At 38.7% G+C, this 22,111-nt stretch overlaps 1 protein-coding gene across 3 annotated transcripts in view; it reads right to left on the bottom strand.

The window, feature by feature from the left end:
* The window catches only part of ctnnd2a (catenin (cadherin-associated protein), delta 2a), a 249,321-nt gene that overhangs the window by 155,602 nt on the left and 71,608 nt on the right, over nucleotides 1–22,111 (bottom strand). For all 3 annotated transcript variants that reach the window (XM_026179361.2, XM_026179364.2, XM_026179362.2), the window contains exon 3: nucleotides 13,001–13,113. In XM_026179361.2, the coding sequence (XP_026035146.1) occupies nucleotides 13,001–13,113 (113 nt within the window). The remainder of the gene's footprint in view (nucleotides 1–13,000; nucleotides 13,114–22,111) is intronic.

The raw sequence follows: 22,111 nt of genomic DNA, 5'->3' as shown, positions 1-22,111 counted from the left end.
TAATACTGCAGGAAGAAATGTAATCTGATTTGAATAGTTAAAACTTTTGAATGATTGTTGGTCCCAGCTGACTATAAACTACACATCCATACACCGTGCATCAATGAATTACAAGTGATGATCTATTTTTCTGTAAAGCGCTATGATTATTTTTAACCAAGTGCTGTGAATTACAGTTGTATTGTTTCTTAATCCTGTTAAATGGAACACTTTGCTCCCCAGGACTGATCACACTATCGCCACACACACAAAACCGCACACCTTACAAGAGAGCAGACAGGTAGGGCATTTTGTACATGTGGACACACACACACACGCAGAGTTTTCAAGTGTTGTCAACAAGAAATAGAGAGATTATCTCTTTGGTTATTTGCTTATTTTTTCAGTCAAACGTTGAGACAATAATCCCACACAAATGCTTATGAATAACTGCTTTCAATGATACACACTTTCCCTCAGAAGAACAAGTACCGAAGTCAAAAGGGGTATCATCCAGACAACACCAAATGATCTACACGCACAGTGAAAGTTTTATGTAATGAGTTCTGGGTATCTTCAGCACAGAGTGAGGCCCCTTAAGCACCAACACTGAAGATGTGAACAAGCAAGAAAGTACCGTGTCTTTGTCTAACACAGAAAAACATCAGCAAAACAGGTAGGATACTTGTATCTGTCATGGTCAGTCAGTGTCATATCTATCACCTTATTTTCACTTGTACTTACAGGGCTCTCTTTAGTTAAACATTGCGATTTCTAAATTGGCCAAAGCAACAGAAAGAAGCATTGCATTTAGCAATTTTCTTACAATATGGTGAAAGCTATCTAATAAATAATTAATCCCTGAGGGATGAGGATTAACACAAGAAAATACCATGTTGAGGGGCTACTGCGGCTAAGGATCTCAAGACAAAAACAAATACATGGAAACCACAGTTAAAACATGAGATCAAATAGCCATCAGTTATTCTAACACATAACCTCCATTTGTTAATAAGTATTTTTTTTCCCATCTGTCACTTTCTGTTTTTGTGTCCTCTCTATTGTCCTCCTGTGCACTTCCTCCTTCATTTCTCTCTGTCTGTGTTTTGCCTCAATGTTTCACTCTTTTCATAACGCACTGTTTTCCTCTCTCTGTCTGCCTCTTTGGCATGGTTTGGTTGGTTCTTATCTATTCTCTCCACTATCTGGTGTTGAGGGAAGATAAGCATGCATTTGCATGTTTAATGAACCAAACACCCCCGATTCCCCTCACCATGAGGACACACACATGCACAGAGGTAGGCACACACACACACTCACACACACAAACCAATGCTGTTGGCCCTACAGGCCTCTGTCGGCCCTACAGGCCTCTGTCTCCCTGCAGCTGACATGGAGTCAACAGCTGCTGACTCCTACAGGAATAACATATAGAACATCAAACAACAGAAGGCCATTGTTTGTCCTAACCTCATTAATTTTAACAAAAAAGAGAAATGACATGAAAATACTGACACGATGGGATTTCAGAAATTTCAGAAAAGCTTCACTCAGGCAAATGTGTCATAAGATTTGATAAATAAGATAATAAAACACAGACATCTGTTTTGCATATTTTGACAATACTGACAGTTAAAAAAAACCTCATAAAAAGTAAATACATCCCACAGGAGACAAACAAAACTTCTGTGATGACCCTGCCCACTCTGCGTGGTCTGGTCTGCTCTTCCTGGCTAGGCAGGATGTGAGGAGCGGGTCTTAAGAGGAACCACACTTGTTGGCACAATTGTTTAAAAAAGCTTGATAGTTAACAGCATCGCTCTTCTCCCCAAGGACCTCCAAGGCTTTCACACATTTATCACATGACTAACAAAGTCACTCCTCATTTCTTTTTATTTAATTTTTATTTGATTAATTACATTTTGATCCAGTTAAAATCCATTACTGATCTAATCAAATGATAACTTTTTGATTTCATTTAAAGAATAAAAACCTAAAAGTTAATACTTTATAACAGCACAGGTGGGAAAAAATAAAGCTTGCAGAGATTTTCAATATGCAGCTAAGAGTTTTTCTATTGTTGTTTTTAGATTTTTCACCCCCTCTTCTCTTGAAGATCACTGAGACATTTTAAGTGTCTTGCGAGCACAGTATGTTCAAGATCTGCCCACACACTTCAAATGAAGTCAATATCAAAAGTTTTAGTTCGTTCAAAGCTGCTTTACGTATTTAACAGTTTGCTGGTATTTTGTTTCCAAAAAGACTCTTGTGTCTCCAGGTGCTTAACATCTTTCAGGCGCTGCCTACTGCAATGTGATTGCTGGCAACATTTTCTTTTTATGGCTGTAGGAAACGTGGTCATTTAAGCATGTGGGCTGTGTGGAGGACAGTATGGTTTTATGCAGCTCCTTTATAGTCATTTCTGGCAGTCTGCATTACTTTTCTGCCTCGCAGAAGTACAGTATGTGACAGATTTCTTGGTCTATTAGATCTTCTCATGACTTCCGCAGTTCCCTTTCAAAGTGACATTTCACACAGTGAATATTCCAAGGGGAATAGAAACTACTTTGATATCTTTTTATAGGATTTGCTAGTAGGCACCAATTAGCCTTAGCCTCAGTGAGTTGTTTACACTAGCCCGAGTTTACTCAGTGTTACCACAAGATTTGATTTTACGGAGAATTTATCAAGCTTTGAAGTATTCAGCTAATAATTACTAACAGCTGTTTACCTGCCTAACAGGTCCTGAAAGGTCAACTGAAGTCTAATGAGTTACTTCAGGTCTGAATATTTGGTTACACTTTTAATTGAATATTAGTTAATAAGATAAACAAACAATTTTGGAAAGAAAAGTGGCAGGGGGGGCGCAGTATGAATTGGAAAAAAACAAAACGCTTGACACTGCTAGCACGGGGCGCCCACAGAAACGCAAAGCAGGAGATGAAGCATCGCTGAATAGGTTTCTAAACCAACTTCATTCTAAGCCAAAGACTAGAAAATATGGTGAAGCAAATCTTCCCTTTGGTCTCATGTAAACAATAACGTGGTGCACAGCCTGACGTGAAAAGAGGCACATACCTTTGACGTTGCCAGAGGAACTCTGTATTCCTCGTCTGCAAAAAGGAGTTTTAAAAATTCTCCGTTTTCGGTGATTCGAAACACCGTTTACGTGTGGATCAAACAGCTGCGTTTTCAAAAATACCCATGTAGGTGCGGACGTAGCAAAAGAGTTAGTAGTTTATTTTATAACTACCTGTCATTTATTGCAGGTCACTTGTATTTGCTGAATTGTTTACTAAATGTTTGAGGTATGAAATAAACCGCAGTGGAGCAAAATATGGGTGTGTGTGGTTGGAGGATGTGTTAGTGCGAGTGCGCTTGCACGCGCGGGGGTTGGGGGGCGCGAACGTTTTTCGTGTAAAACAAAGGGAGACAAGCAAAAAAAAGTTTGGGAACCACTGATCTAAACAATTCTCATTTAAAAAGCAGCTTATCTGGATGCTTAGAATGCAAGATGTTATAAGGAGCCACGAAGCCAAAGGCATGGTTTCTCCCTTCCGTGCAAAAGCCAAGATGTTATTTAGGAGCAAACACAGATAGATGAGGGAGAGCTGAAATAACACAGAGAGAGGCCGACAGAAAGATAGACAGCGGGGGTGACAGCACTGTGAGAGATGTCGCCACCTGCCACCATTTTTCTCTTCTGCTCTTGGAAATGCATCATCAGTCATTAGCAGGGAGCATGACTTGCAGTATCATCATCACTCATGCAGACACACATACACACACAAGCTCAAACACAAAGCGTATTTTAAGGTATAATGCAGCAGCCTATAATTTGAGTTCCCTCTATGCAGCATTTTGCTGAGCTTATAAAACCGCCTGCAGCTAATGGTGTGATGGATCCCTCTATTATCACCCAACGAAGGACTAGAGAGTGGGGTATAGTGAGATAAACGAATGTAATTGGATAGTATTTTAGTCGTGGCAAAATCACGAGGGTGGTCAGGGACAAAAAGAGACCATGAAAATGATAACCACAGTATGAAATACAAAAGCTGTCCCAACATGATGGATCCATTCAGTAAATTAAATCCCACATTAAAATGAAATAACCCCCAAGTGGACCTACTGTGTGTTTGGAGATTTCAAATGATGCGGTCATTATGTCAAAAACGGACTGAAATACACTGACCAAACACAGTATAACCTCAAATTTTAACACACAAAAATAAGTGAAAATGTATGTTTCCATTATTTTCTGTAATTTAATTCTAAAAGTTTAAGTTCATTACAGTTAAAGTGAAATGTTTACTTTTTGGAATGAATTGGAATATTATTAAAATATGTTATTTCAAGTAAATTACTATTCAAACAGTATAAATTTGACATTTGTCATGCTGTCTGCTGGTGCTTGGATCCCCGTGGTTTTTTCATGTCCAAAGTCAGAGTTCTCTGTCAGCAAGTTATATTTCCATCACCATGCTCACTTCCTCTATCAGCAAGACACCAGCCTAATGTGCAAAAACTACTACCATATGGTTTGATAATCACTGGGATCATGAGCAAGACGAGAAAAACTCCACCCAAAAGTACAGACTAGCCTATATCAAAGTAACCTAGGCTTCAATAAGACCTCAGCAGTGCCACAGCTGATCACCTTCATACCACACCACATTCATTCTTGGTCATTTTTAGTAAAGGAGCCCCCAAACAAATGCTGAGCGTATAAATGAACATACTTTTCAGAAGCTGTTCTGTATTGTACATCCATTATGTAATAGTTAAATAATTTGAGAAACTGGATTTCTGATTTTAATAAGCTATGTGCCATAGTCATCTTTTTTTTAAAGAGGTTTGTGACCTTTTTCCACTGGTACCTACACGTCTCCATGCCACAACACTGCTTCCACCACATTTGACAGATGATGCGGTATGCTTTGGATCATGAGGTGTTACTTTTCCTCCTTTTCTCTACACATCATTCTGACATAGGTTAGTCTTCGTTTTTATCTGACCAAGGAATTTCTTTTAGAACTATAAAGATGTTTTCTGGCAAAGTCTAATCTGTCCGTCCTTTTCTTCAGTAAAAGCAGTGGTTTGCACCTTTTGTAAACCCTCTATATTTACATTCGTGAAAGCGTCTCACTGACAAGGACAGGCCGATCTCCTTCAGTGTTCTTGACTCCTCTATTGTAAAGGGTATGTCTTAAACTAGTAGAGAATTCTGGGATTGTCAACTTTTATCGTCTCCCGTGGTATTTTGGCTTCGCCATTGTATTCCTGTCTTGTCAACTTGCCAGACTGTTGATTTGACCACTCCTAAATTCTTTTGATGTCTCTCTTTGATAGATTTTTCAGCCTAACGATGGCGTCCTTTATTTGGATTGACACAATTTTGCACCTTATACCAAGAGTTATATTGAAAAGGTACAAAATACTTTTCCAATACTTCCAATCTACTCCAGATGTTTGTCACAGCGTAATGAGATAACAGACTTCGCCTGGCTATGAAACTGTTTAGTGAGTCAATCATCCTATTGCGTTTAAGCTTCTGAATTGGGAGACTATGCCTGTAATTTCCAAAATGTTAATGCAATGCTTCTGTCACACTCCTTTAATTAAAACCAAACATCTGCACTTCAATCCCATCTTGTTGTTTAATTTGAAATCCACAGATGAGAACTCTAACCAGACTCCATTCAGAGCCAATGAAAAAGGGTGGTCGGGGACTGGTTAGCACCACAACCATCATCCAGGGTGAAATACGGAGCATCCGCAAACTCATTGGGAAGATGACCCACCCTAGATGAGCTGCTAAAAGAGAGCCCCCAGCGCTTGTTCCATCCTGTTTGTAAATATTAGCCTCATTTGAGATTAACTGTGCATCGCCTGGAACGTAGACAAGAGCAGACGGCAGAGACAAAGAGGAAGCCAACCATTTCCCAACATGCCTTGAGGCTGTACAATCAGTGGAGAGCAAGCCGCAACCTCTGAGGCTGAAAAACGAAGAAAGCTCAGTGATGCCAAAAACTACAGTTCAGGAAACGGCCCTTTCCAACTGGCTCCAAAAATGAGTCAGTGCCAGTTCACTCCCATGTTCCCATCCCCATTTCTACAGCAGATGTAAACGAATTTATGACCATTTCTTTTAAAGTGAAAATATTTTTGCTTTCTGTAACTAATAACTTCCCGTCCCAAGCACCACCATGTTTGCAGTGCTTGGGACTTTTAGAACACTTCGTAATAGTTCGTGCTGATTGGTTAATCGTACTTTTAACCAGATGAGGAAATCTGCTGCTGTTTTGCTGAGTTTGTTTTTACAAATGCAACTGGCTAACCAAGTTTTCTAGCATTTACCATCCAACCTCTTATGTAAATGTGGCCAGGTTATAATCTTTCACGTTTCCATGATTCCAGCACAAGTCAGGATAAAGTGGGAAAGAAATCTTGTCACAAAAAGGCTGCGTCTAGGCAGGAGAGGACCCAAATGCCAAACTCACCGAGGCGGAACATGAACTCAAAAGCACAGCTTTATTGCTGAAAACAAAGCCAAACGATACAAAACTAAACTGGGAAAACTAATAATAAATCATACATGAAAACACAGGGACAATCACACACAGCTATGAGGGAGGACGAGACAATGAACACAGGAAGACTGAGGACTTAAATACACACATGAGGTGATCAGGAGAAGTGACAACAAATGGGGGAACAGCTAAAACAAATGAACATAACGATGTCACAGGACCTCTTTCAAAATAAAACAGGAAACATAATGAAACACAGACATGACAACATGAACTTGGCAACAAAAGACATGCAGATGTGAAACACATAAAGGACAAGGGAGACTTAACACAGGGGTTGAAAACACAAGGGGAAACTAATAAACAAATGAACTTAGAAAACCCAATGAATTTAAACGTAAACCATGAACATCAAAATAAACTAAAACTCAAAACGCTGGGTCTATGTTTCTAGCACTCCCCGTGTGTCTGGGGTCTATTAGTTGCTGTGATCAAGTCTAAAGTGTGTGAAAACTAAACCCAAACTGTGAATGTCTGCTCCTGAGGGTAGGACAACTTTATAGTCTAGTAAGTGTGTTTATCCCTGAGAAAAGACTTGGGCACAGTGGGAGGAAATGTGTATATGTGTGGTGTGTTCATATGTGCAGCAGAAAGAGTGAAGCTGGTCCCTGTTGGTGTGGAACTAAATGTCACAGCTTGATTAGAATAAATAGTCCTATATGGGCTCTGGGACTGGGCACCAATGCACAGCAGGGCAAGTATGTGTAGTGACTCAGTGCTTTTGTTCCATTTCTTTCCCTCAGTTCCTCTTTCTGCCTATATCTCTCAGACGCGTGCATAAACACACATGCATGGACATTCTGACTTTACCTTTCTCTGACCTACCCGGTGGGTCTTTGGGCAGATGTGTAAGTCTGAACAACACAATCAGAAAGCTGTTACTGCCTCAGGACATGAACTTTACGCCTCACAATCCCTCACATTCACACATTCACACACATGCACACACAGATATTTTGCCACTCACTCTCTGTGTTAGTTTCAAATGTTAACTATGCTTGTTATATTATACTTCAGCAAGAAGCAACAAACTTTTACACATATGATTACAAGCAGCAACAATATTATTTTTAGATGTGCTATTACAGCCTATTATTCAAGAGCCGTTTTAGGAGCATGGCCATTGTGGCTCATGTACCTCCTGATTACTGCTGCAACTCTGATTTGACTCATTTGTAGCTGGTCTGAAATATTACCTTGCCTGATTCAATCTTTGTTAAGTCTCACAATCAGATTCAGTTCATATGGAAAATTCTTTACCATGCAGTGCTTCAGATATACAGGTAGACATGGCCTATAGGTCAAGAACTGAGAAGGCCTGGTTATTTCTCACATACTATCAGATTAGATATATTACATTTTGTTTCAGTGATCACAGTGATCCCTTTCATGCACAGAATTGTCAATATATATATTCTTCCAAATCATTTATTTAAAGATGCTCCTTAAAATAATCTAAATGTATCAAAAACAACAATAATATATCGATAAACCTTTTCTTTGGCTGCCATGGAGTAATGGAACTTGGTAGCAATTTCCTTCCCTCTCTTTCCTCCTCTCTTCTGTCCTTTTTCGCTCTCTCTCACTTGGGATTACATTCCCCTGCCTCCAGTAGGGATAGTTTCATATCTCTTCACTAAATGCTAACAGTTCCATTAAGCACAACGGAGGACTCATTTAGAGGTCACATTTGTTTCGCTCAACTTCCCTTGTCATCCGCATACCAACCGAGTGGCTGTCTCTTTCAGCTTGGATTCCTGTTATCTGACATGACCTTTCTGCTTTGAACTAATTGGTAAATTGCTGTGGACTTTTTCATTCTAATTCATCTCCCTTTAATGACATGGCTTTACAAAAATGTCCCTATTCTATTTTTTTTTTATTTTCGCACTGTGTATTAGTTGTTCTCAAGCATGCCTGCAAAATCCCCAGTGTTTCATTTATGATATCATAGTATGCGCCATAATACTAGCTACAAGGCATCAGGCTGGTGGTATTTTTGCTTGTGGCCAGTTTAAACATGACAACCAAATAATTCAATTTAGCCAGTGAATCCATAAACCTACGTGACATCTCATTTATGGCCTTGATAATCCACTGCCCCAAGTCACGATTAGCTTAGTAGCCAGCTTCACATTATTTCCGCAACAGTTTATGGTGCAGCGTTTTAACAAACTAATAATATCTTCCAGAATGCCCAACAAGGTCACTGCAAACCAGACATAGGATGGAGAACCTTTATGTTTGCGAGGTGTACATTTTATTACCGTATGCTGAGGGAGTTTTGAGAATACAGTCAAGGCGCAACAGAAACAATGTGTGCATTTCCAATAGAAAATAACCTTATGAATCAAAACAAAAGGAAAAGGCAGGTCTGGTATGAGCTCCAAGAAGTCAGCATACAGGTTTAAACAAGTTTTTCAATGTTAAGTTGTAATAAAATAGAAGTTTTTCAGCCACCAGCACCAACTAGTTTATGGCTTCATCTCCACACAGTAATAGAAGTGCAAAACATGTCTGAGGCCCATGTGCCAAACAAAGTCCCCAGCCTGTATTGCAACACCTTATGTGCCCTACTAGAGATGGGAGAACAATGTTCAGGTGCCCTAGGGTCTCCTTACTAAACATTTGAGTGCACTTAGCCTGCCTGGCATACATCCTGCCAGCTTCTACAAGTCACCACCAGGTGGGGATCACTTAACAGCTCAGGTCTTCTATTTACCCAAGTATCCGAGTCATTTGGTTGTAAATCTGATAATATGATTACAAATGAGTCAATCCATAACCACAAAATTCCCTAGTGTAATACCCACTTATGAACATGTTTAGGTTAGAACATGGTGGTAGGAGATATAGTAAATATTTCTTATCAACCAAGTGATATCACCTTATATACTTATATCTATACATGTGCCCCAACTGCTCGCCTTGTCCAAGTGTGTGACCCTAACATTTCTGTCATAGCCAAAACATAGGTTATGGCAGGTCCCATGAGTTCCTATTCTTGACTTTACATCATTTGGTGATTCATCACCATTCATCATATTTATCACATTTATTTATATCGGCAAAACACATTGATGCTAATTGAAATATATTAACCAAAAAGTCAGAGGTTTGCTTTTAATAGGGCACTGAAGGTTTAAGCTGCACAGCCATTCAGACAGAAAAAAAACTGCAGGAGCAAATGCTTCCCACTGGCTGCCACTTACCACTAATGTTAGAAAAATGATAAATTAGTTCCGGCATGCTGTCTGGAGTCTATGTGTTCACGTGGGTGTGTATGTCTGCCAGTGAATGCTTCCTTCCTGTAAAGTGTTGTGTCGCATGCCAGGAGTTCACAGTGTGAACAGATGTTAGTCAGTATTGCCCTGGGTTTCTGCACCACAGTCAGGCATTTTTTAGGGTCCTCGGCTCTGAGGAGGAGTCCGTGGAGATGCCTGAATTGCTTTATCGAGCGGAACACAACTAAGGACACGCAGGCTCACAGCAGCTGCCAAGAACACACACAGACATGCGAACACAAACACAGCATTTGCTCCAAGCATGTGCAACACAAACCCACAAACAGCTGGGATACAAAAAATCCACACATTTGGTATAATAATATAAACAAACACACACAACTCTGTAGAATAAGCACTCTTAAGTTAACTTTCACCCCAGCATATTTCTTACAGAGTAATGGCTTAACTGCTGACTGAATATGGCAGCTGTAGCTTGAACCCCACAGGAAACCCTGCTCCAGACAATATGGACTATCAGAACTGGAATAATCTAAAATTTGAAAGGATAACGAGAAAACACGTTTTAATACAATCTCCTTTTAATACAACTCTCATGACAGTTTCGTTTTTAAAATGTAATACTTTGCTTCATTACAATAACACCTACCAACACTTTCCATATTTAGCTGCTGCTTGTCACTGAGACACAGATGAAGGAAGAGAAAATAACTGGTGATGTTGAAGACCATGGGAAAGGTTTAAGCTGTCTCTTTAGATAGCATCATATTCTCTCTGATCATTCACAGTTATACTGCAAAGACTAATATCTATACTTAGGCTTGCATGCACCCAAAGAAACTGGCTCTTTTGGAATGAAAGATAATGCCAATCAAAGTGACAGACAAAATAAATAAAAATGGTCAAACTCAGAGGTGTGTTTATACATAAGTACATAAAGGGGGACAAACGCACATCACAAACGCACTGATTTGACACACGCTGACACATAAGGATGGATGTGGACTCACTGTCATATAGTGAGCTGTCAGCACACAAGCACTAGCTAAGCCAATGCTCTATATCTGATGTGATAATCATGACATAACTGTGAGATGACAGCAGACAGAGTATTGGTGGCCCAGACACATGCATTTGCAGGCATAAATGCACCAAACAGGTGTTCAGATAAAACAAGAGTAAATGTTGCAGAAAGTAAGAATTTTACTGAATTTTAATTTGAAGACTCAAGCCAAGAAAATGTAATTCAGTTCAATTCAGTTGTAGTTGTAAAATGCCACAACAGTTGCAAGTATATGTGTGAGAGTGAAAGGGCCTATGGTAGTTTTAGTCAGGAGATAAAGATGCTCCAAAAGAAAAAACTCTCTGAAAAATATTTGCATATATGTAGACATCCCATCCACATGGCTCCATAGTTCCTAAAAAGTATTTGAAACCACATATAATGATGAATAATAGGGTATTTTTTTCTTTAATGGCTTGACATGAATTACCAATCCAAACAAATTATAGTATCAATAGTAACAACAGCAGAGCACTTTAAGGTAATGCAAGTCATCAGATATTATTACAATATGTAATTGTACCATCTTGATATACTGTGCTGATTTCCATCAACCCATTTTCTTAACTGGTTAACTAAGTGAGGGTTGCAGTAGGGCTGGTGCCTATCTCAGATGAGAGGCAGGGTACACCCAGGAAAGGCTCTTAGCCAATCACAGGTCTAAAACACAGCGACAGTTATTCATGCTCAAATTCAGTTAATTAGCAAATTGATTATTTAATTAATTTTCTCACAAAAGCACATTGAGGTTCCAGAGCTGAAGGTTTGAACCGTGTTGTCTCGTTGTTGCTGTGAGGTGAGACTGTGACACTCCAATGTAAAAGTTACAAATCTCAGTTTCAGTCTTTGATGATGGCACTGGGGTTATTTTTGAAAGACTGTCAAGTTATATTTATGAGTAACCAAATTCAAACACTACCCTAGATAGGAAGCCTCTGAATTTATCCATAAAAAGAGTTCCATCTTAGTCTCAGCTCAAGTAAATAAAGTTCAAAAGTCTCTTTTTTGCTGCACAGTTTGTCTTCACCCCTCAGGTTTGCGTACTTATGCAACCAGCTGCCTGAGGGAGTCAGATGGATGTTGAATGCATATGAACTTGACTCTCTGACATGACAGCAAATTTCATACAAACTCAACAAAACACAACTAAACAGGCACACAAAAACCCAGAACACACACAAAAAACTATTTTCACCACCTTTCCACTAAACTTAACTTTTTTTTTTTCAAAAGTGAAAAGTGATGTAAATGCAAAAAGAAGCTCATTCTGTTTGAAGAAAGGTTCAGATACTCTTTATACTCGTTATCTCTTTATGTTAAGCGCTCTCTTTTCTCTTTTTTATCTAAAAATAATTACTGAACACAAAGGTCAGACCTACGTGTATGACTGAGGTCGTATTTCAATGGGTTTTGGGACTAATATGTTGATAGATATTATAATAATATAAAAAGCTTTCAATGGAGCATAATCAAAATAAAGTGGTTTTGTGGCCATGTAAATATGTGGGGGAAGGTGTGTATTGTCATACCTTCATGTAAAGACAAAGCATTTGTGATGCATAAACACTCCCAAAGCTTCCCTCCATGCACCCATGCAGAAATCATCCTTGATGTGCCTGCTGTACGACGTGTACAGTGTATGTGTATGAAGTGAATGTGGCTAAACTGTGTGTTATGTGTGAAAGTCTACACAGCCATGTGGTACAGTGTTATTATTTCATACACCCATCTATAGTATGTGTGCAAACCCCCCATTAACCAAGTGTTAATTACTCCATGCTCAAGTATGTATTTAAAAATCAAAATGATGACAGGTGTGTACTTTTTTGTGATTGATTTAACCTTTAAAGTGAGTGTCGTCCCAATCTATCCAGCTTACAAATGCACCCAACAGCAGGAGGAATGCTGTCCTTTACTAGCAGCATTATTTTATAAGGCAAAGAAGAAAATGGGCATACTGTAGTGCATTCATGTCATATTTGAAGTTGAAGATGTACAAAGATGACATACTACAAACACACACACACACACACACACACACACACACACACACACACACACACACACACACACACACACACACACACACACACACACACACACAGAGGTTTTCTTGGTACCTAATGCTGCTCATGCTGCCTGCTTCTGATCCCAGCTTGCATCTCTCCAGCTGGGTGGCAACAATCTGACGCTCAGCCTCAAGTTCCCTGGTCAGACGCTCAAACTGAAGCTCCTGATGGAAGACATAAAAAGAAATTGCGTGTTAGGCGGAACATGAGAGAGAATGAGAGAGAGGAAGAAAGAAAGAGACAGAGAGCACTCGGGGTCTGCAGAGGAAGTCAGGTATTATAGGTCATCGAAACAGCTTATGGCTGGAAGACGGCTCTAAAAAAGTTAAAATAATTGTGCTATCAAACTTGACTGACAGGTGAGAAAAATGTGTTAGGCAATGTGTAGGCAGAGTGTTGTGTTGAAAGTGTTCTAAATATGTGAGCAAAGAATCGCTTCAATCCCAGCGACTGTGTGGTCATGAATGTGAAGATATTTGTAGAATTAATTAAATGTATCGCTCCCAAATAAAGTGTGTTCCTATTTGGCAGGTTAGACAGTTAACAATGTCATTTACTGAAAAAAAAATCTACTGGTGGGATTCTGTCTTTTTTAATCAATTTTAGGTATTTGTATTTTGAAACCTTTGTATTTAATGAAAAAATGCATTACTGCAGATGAAATTCTGTCACAAATCCTGACAGTAAAACAACCTGAGTCCTGACAACTTTTCAATATAATTAAATTTACGCTCATATTATCACAGCCACATTAAAAAAAGAGTTTTATGTGTACTCTGTGGATTTAATGGTTCTGTTGCTACAGATAGAGAAGGCTTTTCAGTGAGTACAGTTTGGTGGGTTGCAGGTTACTGTCAGGATTTTAAGACAGAAATCGATGGGGAGAACTGCTTGTGCCGATTATATATCACTCTTAACCAAAACTTGCCTGCGTGTGCATGTGTGTGTTGATGCATTAGCTATTTAAATTCCCGTTCTGTCAGTCATCATGATCTCCAGTCACTAAACACCCTGTATCCTCCATTTCCACACATACCTGTTTCTGTGGTAGAATCACTATGGTGATCACTCTGAGGTTTTTTTCAGCTTTTCTGACAGCTTTGTGTTAATACTTAAACACTGAAAGAAAGATCTATTTGCTTTCACTGGGATAGGGGCTTGTATCCATTTGTGGAACTGTAGCCTAACGTTTGTATTGTTAACTGACAAATACAGTACAATGCACACACACACACACACACACACACACACACACACACACACACACACACACACATATGTTTCAGAGGTGTAAGTATTCTGAAGCCCATTTCAGACCCATTCCATTTTGTTAATAACTCACTCAGTTTCAGCCACCTCTAAGATTTGCAAAGTAAGGTAATGCTGGAAATTTGAGCAGAGTCTATTAAACCCTCTGGGCCTGTAATTCCAATTTACGACTTTGTTTTACAGCAAGGTGCCTCTCTTCAAAGCTCTGCTCTGTTCTGCTCCCCAAAGAGACTGCTTTGTCACCTTGTTTGCCATAGATGCAACTTGTTTAAATCCTCAAGGTGCAAAAATGCAAATCCCTGTACCGAAAGTAGCATTATGCTAATTGATGATGTATTATGCCTCACTGGTAGAGTATCTTAAACACCTTCTGAGGTAACATGGTAATGTCTGAATGCTAAACCCAAAGAGAAACCTGTTAGGCAAGTTACAGTTAAATTATGCATAACCCTTAGTCACAGTGTTATTTCATTCATATCCCTCCGTCTTAGGCACTGCTATGTTAGTGATATATAATAACTTTTTTTTAATCTTAATTTATTTCATCTGTTTTTAATTTTTTTTCATCCAATCAATACTGTTCTTCTCATGTTTTCTGTTTTATTTATTTCATTTGTATTTCATGTGTATTTTTTGCCTTGTGTAAACTGCTATGGTGTTCTTTATTATGTCTTTTATTCATCCTTCTGTAAAACACTCTGGTCCATTGTGGTTGTTTTGAAGCACTTTACAAATAAAGCTAGTATGGTATGGCATCAGAAAGTTTCCCATTACTGAATTGGCCAAAGGACAGTTTGCGTTTACCAGATGACAGAGCTCGGCTGACTTGTCTAAGTACATGCCATTATATATTCTTATTAGCTAGAGCTACAAGGCAGCAAAAAGCATACTTACAGCTTATTACAAAAACATTTAAGGAGTTTGTGCTCAACTAAAATTATGAACAGAATGCCTTTCTTTTATACGGTCAGTAAACGCAGCAATGACAAAGCTCTTGGCAATCAGTAATTGTCAATTAAAAGGAGAGCTGGCTGCACTCATGCAAAAGTTTGGGCAACTCTAAGCAAAACTTTCAATTGGTATGCAGGTATAAGAAATTTCTAAGAAACTAAATTTATAGTTGGGAAAGCCTCTTCAAAGGAACTCCTTAACCTTCTACGTGTTTGTATAATTAAAAGATGTAAGCTATCAGAAATGATGGAGGTGAAGATGAGCTTTGGAGTTCTACACCTCGATAAAGTCTCGATAAAGTTAAAATAGAACTTTTTGGCCTTAATGAGCAAAGGTGTGTTTTCAGAAAAAAAAAAGTATGTTGGAAGTAACACCTTTCGAACCATTAAGCACGGGGGTGTTTGAGGGTTGTGTTGCACTCGGTGACACAGGGAATATTTAACTTGTAATTAAATATTAACAAATTCTGACAGCAAACATCACAGTGGCTTAAAAAGTTAAAAAGTGTGTCCCTATTCCAAACCAGTCCTTACACCTTGACATGTGTTAGTCCAAGTGGAGTGGTGGTGAAGGATTTGTTAATTAATCCTCGGAGAAAAAATATAACAAACATGTGTCTTTCTTTCATATATATCAAATTATATAGTAGGGAATATATATTATTTACAAGCTTCTCTTTACCATCTGTATTTGCTGGAAACATTAAAACTGGCCAACTGGCTCTATGACTACATTTGCTAATTACTATGGATGCAGGGAAAGGATAACTGTTTTGATCCACTGGTAAAGCATTTGTATTTATAGTTATTTGTAGAAATTGCAACAAAACTTAACTCTGAAGCCTGATTCTTGATCACCACATTGTGTTGTGTCACAGGCCTAATTGTAGCCTCATCACCATTCATACCGCTGCTTGAGTGCTAGCTGGACTGGAACCAGAATTACTGTGTGTAGGCAGAAGGTCTGCAATCCAGACTGAAATTGAACAGAAATAGTAGGTTTTCTACAGTAGGATAATGACCCTAAACACAGCTTGAATCCAGCCATGGCCCTCACAGTCTCCCTAACTTTAGTATTGCAGAAAAAAATTACATAAGACAACAAGCTGAGTTTGTGGAATCAGATGATCAATACAGGTTGGCGATGTTACCACTGTTATAACAAGGCTTAATGCTTAAAACTGTTTAGCAACTTAAAACGAGATGGTCCCTGTAATGTTTTTTAAGAATACATGTTGTATATACTCACTCCTCCTCCCCAAAAAACATTTAATGATCCAAATCCATAATATAACAGCTGAGTAAACTGGGCATTTTTCTGCAACAAAAGGAACCCTGCTCTGCTCACAACGTGTAAATGTAACTAGAAAGAAAAAGAAAAGTAGAAAGAAAAATAGACGAAGACTAAGTCTTCTAAAAGTAGAATGAATTACAGTAAGTTGTGTTCTAAAACACAAAAACTAAAAGGGTTTTAAAAGATTTTGTACATGGTCATTCTCTTTAAAGTGATCCGAATAAATCTGAAGACAAAGATTGGTTGTTTTTCTATACATTATTACAACTTTCCTTAAGTTTTGTGTCTGCTGGAGAAAATGTATCCTCTTTAACAAGCTTTAAAATGTTTCTCGTAATAAAGCTAGTTGAGAATCACTGAATAACAAAATTTCAGAAGCTTAATTTATATGATGAACATTCAAACTTCATCATCTGATTTCTCTTGCTTAAGTCCAAAGAAACATACTAAACATTTTATTTTGTATGATGGACATTACCTCCTGGACCCCAGCTCACCAGATCCAAAAATGATCAGATGCTATGTTTTGGTTCTCCTTATGCTTTCTCTGAATATGCCTGTCAAAATGCAAAAGATGTAAAATGACACTATACTGTGTAAGCTTTGTGCATGTGAGCCATCGCATCCCCCTCAAGAACAAAGAGGCGACACAAATCAGCAGCTGCAGTCAGCCACAAAGGTCTCTATGGTAACAGTACAGACCCCTCCACACCTTCGACATTATAAATTAGGCCCTGGCTCCTCCTACATGCAGCTCCTGCCCTTTCACATACCTGAACTACTCTCAGAGAAATGTCTGCACCTTCATTTAGTCGCCCACAGAAAGCAGACGGTGGAAGGGGTGGGCGATAGTCATAAGTGTATTTACAGAAAACTAAAGCATATATACTGTGTATAAATATAGTTTTTAGTGCAGATGCAGATGTTCATCACCAACATCCAGTAAACAGCAGAAGCTTCCTTTTTTATAATAATACTGTGTATGACCTGAATATACTTTGTCTGCAAGTGTTTTATCAAACTTAACTGGATGAAGAGTTTCAGCAACTACACAAACTGTGTGCGTCAAATAAGTTCCTCTCAAGGAACTGCAGGGTCACAGAAAAATATCTTTTCTGGAACTGTTTTTGAGGGGGGTTTTTCCCCAGTGGACAGGTCTGACAGTGTTTTGCAGTGCCCCCTGGGTGCCAAAGTCAAGATCAGACAGAGGAAACAATTTAGCACCACCTGGAGGTAAACACCCAGTTTTCAAGTTTCTTTTTGAGCAACATTTACTTCGCTTTACTTCTTACTTCATTTAATTTGTATTTATTTACAACATAATTACTTCAAATTGATTCCTGCATACTAACACACCAATGGAGAGATAGAAACAGACCAGTATAAACACGTTGGCATCCAGTCTCACTAACCCAGGATTAATTTCTCAGATGTTGTTGTTTTTGTGGACTTATTGGACATACAAATTCATGTACACACAGATATGCGCTGTGTGTACATGTATGCATATGTTCATATAAAATCCAAGACATGAAACTCTTATACATCGAGAGACAATGTGCAGATGTGTCCCTGACCTCTCTGCGGGGAAGGGTGAGAGAAAAGAACATCCCCCACAGGGGTGTAGACACTGTCACATTATCAAATAGCAGCTCTACGTGCAAGCTTTTTCAAAAACTAAAAATACTAAAAAACTACAGAGAGGAGAAGAAAAACAGCTAATAAGAAGACCCAACTTTAGCACTTAACAGCTTTGCTGCGTGAATTCAGAAGATCTTCTGCATAAGTGACAAGGACAGAACAATTTGCCTAGAGATAAGACCCAATCATTATAAGTGGCCTGTGGCCAGATATTAACTGTGCTGTTTTTGGATAGGAGACAAAAGGCAATTAAATAGAACTATGACCTTCTACTTGAGCAGTAACTTTCCATCTCTCTCTTGTTCTTTTACTCCTCTTCCTCAATCAGCAAAGAGGTATGGAAAATCTCAGATGAGCTGAGTGGGATGAAGGAAAGAGAAGGAGTGAAGAGGAGTTTGTAAAAGGTCACTCTCCTCTTTTCTGTCACTCTCATACACATTAAAATTCTCCACACAGTCAAAATCAGGCTTGTTACTCCTCTATAAACCAAACCTAGGCTACATAAACTTGAGGCTCACGCAGCCTACATTTGGTTCAGTTTTAGCTGAGATTCATTTCTGCCTCACTCCTTCCTATGCTTGTCTTGTCTATCACTTTAATGAGTGCGCGTGTGCAAGTCAGGAGAAGGGACGCAAAGAGGAAGCAAGGACTGGAGGAGAGGGAAGAGAGAGAAAGGAGAGAGTAAGGAATAAAGACAGATCTCTGCTGATCAGCTCTAAGGGATGAGAGCCACGGGAGAGATACCTGATCCACTCCTGCTAATGTACATGTGTCCGCAAGGAGAAGAAAAGTGAAGGCAGGAAAACAGATTACTGGAAAAGGCCTGCTTACGTTAATGACCCTTCCTCAAAAATTTGCTTATTGGATTTTGTCTTTACAAAAGTATTTATTCTTACCTGGCATGGGGGCGTACTGTGTGTGTGTGTCTGAGTGTGTGTGTGTCTGTCTGTGTTTGAATGAGAACAACTGCTTGTGTAAATAAAAAGGATTAGCTGCAAAAAAAAGAAAGAAAAAAAAGCCAAAATCCTCAATTTCAAATATCAGTACATTGTGTTTATGCCTTTCTAAGTAAGTAACCAGCTAACATTACTACTTATAACAAAATAACAAAATCTTAGTGGTTACATTTTTGTAAAAAGTTCCTTTTAGGGACAGAAAATTGGTGTAAGTACAAAACCACATAAATAACTATGTAAATAAATACTTATAATGGGCAATGATAATAATGGTAAATGGCCTGTATTTGTATAGCTTGTCCCGCCTAGGGACCCCAAAGCGCTTTACACACCCAGTCATCCACCCATTCACACACTGGTGGAGGCAAGCTACAGTTGTAGCCACAACAGAAGCGAGGCTGCCATATCACACCATTGGCCCTTCTGGCCAACACCAGCAGGTGGTAGGTGAAGTGTCTTGCCCAAGGACACAACGACCGAGACTGTCCGAGCCGGGGCTCGAACCGGCAACATTCCGTTGATAAGGCGAACTCCCAGCTCTTGAGCCACGATCGCCCCTTAATAAATAATAGCTGTGAAATGTAAAATTATCCACAAACAATAATTTCACAGTTTACTACTTTTATTATCTTATTTTTCAATGGAATGTATATAATAAAGAATATTTATTATATAAAGATAACAGCAGTGTTAGGAATATATGGAAAAACACAGACATCGTGGGGTCTGTGTTGGTGTGTGTGTATCTCAGTGTTGGTGAGTACATGGCCCTAGGGGTAAACACAGGTGAAAACTCGGCAAAAAAAAAAAGAAATCACACAGCTCAGCCTGGCTTCATGCTGCATCGACTTTACTCATTAACACCTATTCTTTTTCCATAACACATGATTCATCTTTGTTGTACACTGGGGACGCTACATTCTTCCTAACACATTGATGACTGGCCTTTTCGGTATCAGCCTGCTTCAAACTAAATTTAATTCACATTAGCAGCAATACCTCAGGGGTGCTCTGTGATTATGTGATTATGGGTATAACAGTAATGCACTAGACAGCACACAAGTACTGATAACACTAAGCAGTTCCCTAAAAGACAAATAGGCACAATTAAAGGAGGTATCCCTACTGCAGCAGCAGCAACAACAACAATAATGATAATGATGATAAAAATAATAATAGTAGTAGTAGTAGTAGTAGTAGTAACAAATCAAATAGCTGAATGCTATTACAAAAAAAGAAAACCCATCTTTATACTTTTTTGACATTTCCAAAGATCTGATTATCAAGATAAGATCCAATAATCTGAAAACAGCATGAACGAAAGACCCGAAATCTCTTCGTACTAAAATTAAAAAACTACAGATTATAAAATAAAGGTGTTAGCTGATAAATACATGCAAATCCTGCAAACATATAATTTTGAGAAATTTGTAAAAAAAAAAAATAAATAAAAAAAAAATAATTGTTAGAATCAACAAAATGCATGCCACGAATGAATATGTAACATATATTACCCACACTGATAAGGTAATTAGTGTGAGGTAATCTTTGCATCTGAATAATCTTTCTAGTTTTGTCCTGTGCATTTGATTTCAAGTCACACCCTATTCCAACAGGACATCACAACTTGTGCAAATACAAGCGTTTCTCCAAGACTAAATTGCCATCTTGTTTCTCCAATGTTCATAGCTGAGCTCACTCGAAAAGAGGCATAATGTCCCAAAAGGACAGGGTGACGAAAGCCTCAATGACAGTAAGTACCAAAGTTGCTTCACTGGAAACAGGGCAGATCTTACTTTTTGGCTAAAGCAAGATTACCCATGTAAGCAAGTAAAAATGAGTAACACCAGTATCTAATCTAACAACAGTAATGAGTGATTTAAAGACATGAAGTATTATTTTTAAAACATTTTCGAATTCTTTACACTTCACAAACACAGTACACGTACTTCTGTTGTTAGTGCAGTGAGTTTGGGGTTTGTCTGCTGATATTCTTTGAATTTCCTGTTTTCTAGTTTGGGTTTACAGTCAGCAGTGTCTGGAAATACTGAACTGTCCCTGGTGTGGACAGATTTGGAGCCAATTATTACCATCTGAATTTTATGACTCATTATCATAGCAGTGTTTTCCTAAGGAGGCAGCAGACAGCAACTTTTGGCAAAAAATCCTTTCAGCCTCTAACTATCTATAAGTAGCTTATCACACTGCCAAATGCTTTCTCTATTTTGTCTGCTTTTCTACATCTGTTTACTTAAATGTGTTAGTTGACGCAACATGACATCAATATGTGGAGTAATTATAGTTTGAGTTATCAGTGTGGTATTCATTCACAAAGAACAACGTGACCTTTGCAAAGTGTCACAGAAAACTTCATTACCACCTCACAGCACATTCTTACTTTCTGATATTTTTAGTTCTCAAACTTTCATTGCGAGTCTTGCAAATCTCAGTTGTGTGGTAAAAATGAGCACAATAATGAAATATCTCCAGCCTAGGCAGAGAGAAAATCAGGAAAACTGCTTGAAAGACACTCAAACAAAAAAAGCTGCATTACTAGGGAACGGAAAATATGCCATCCATGAGGCGAGCACCTGGCAAAAAACAGTGAAAATATGATGCAAATCTTCCTCAGAGTACTGATATAGTAAACCACTGGTGATGACCAGAGGAGAGATCTATAGGTGTTTGGATTTAGAATTCAAATGTTAAAAAAACTGCACACACCTGAGACGTATGACTGCCAACAGCTGGCCCATAACAGTTTTATATGGATTATAAATATTCAGCACACAAACACACCAACACCCTGACAGATCTCTCTCTCGTTAAATTATTTAAGGGCTCAGTGGGTAAAATGAAATCATCTCTCTCTAAGTCTCCAGTTTTGCTCTCTTGCTTACTGCTACTCTGTTGCACTCTCTCTTATCTGTTCCAGTACGTCTGTCTCTTTTCATTGTATATGCAAACAAGTGCATAGGGTTGTGATATGTGTGCATCAACCCTAAAGAACTTGGATAGCACATCCTGTGCAGACAGACGCACACAAAAATTA

Source organism: Astatotilapia calliptera, chromosome 9 (assembly GCF_964374335.1).
Source record: "Astatotilapia calliptera chromosome 9, fAstCal68.1, whole genome shotgun sequence".
Lineage (NCBI taxonomy): Eukaryota > Metazoa > Chordata > Actinopteri > Cichliformes > Cichlidae > Astatotilapia > Astatotilapia calliptera.
Note: the sequence above shows the minus strand (reverse complement) of the source record. Positions and strands in the feature narration are given on the sequence as shown.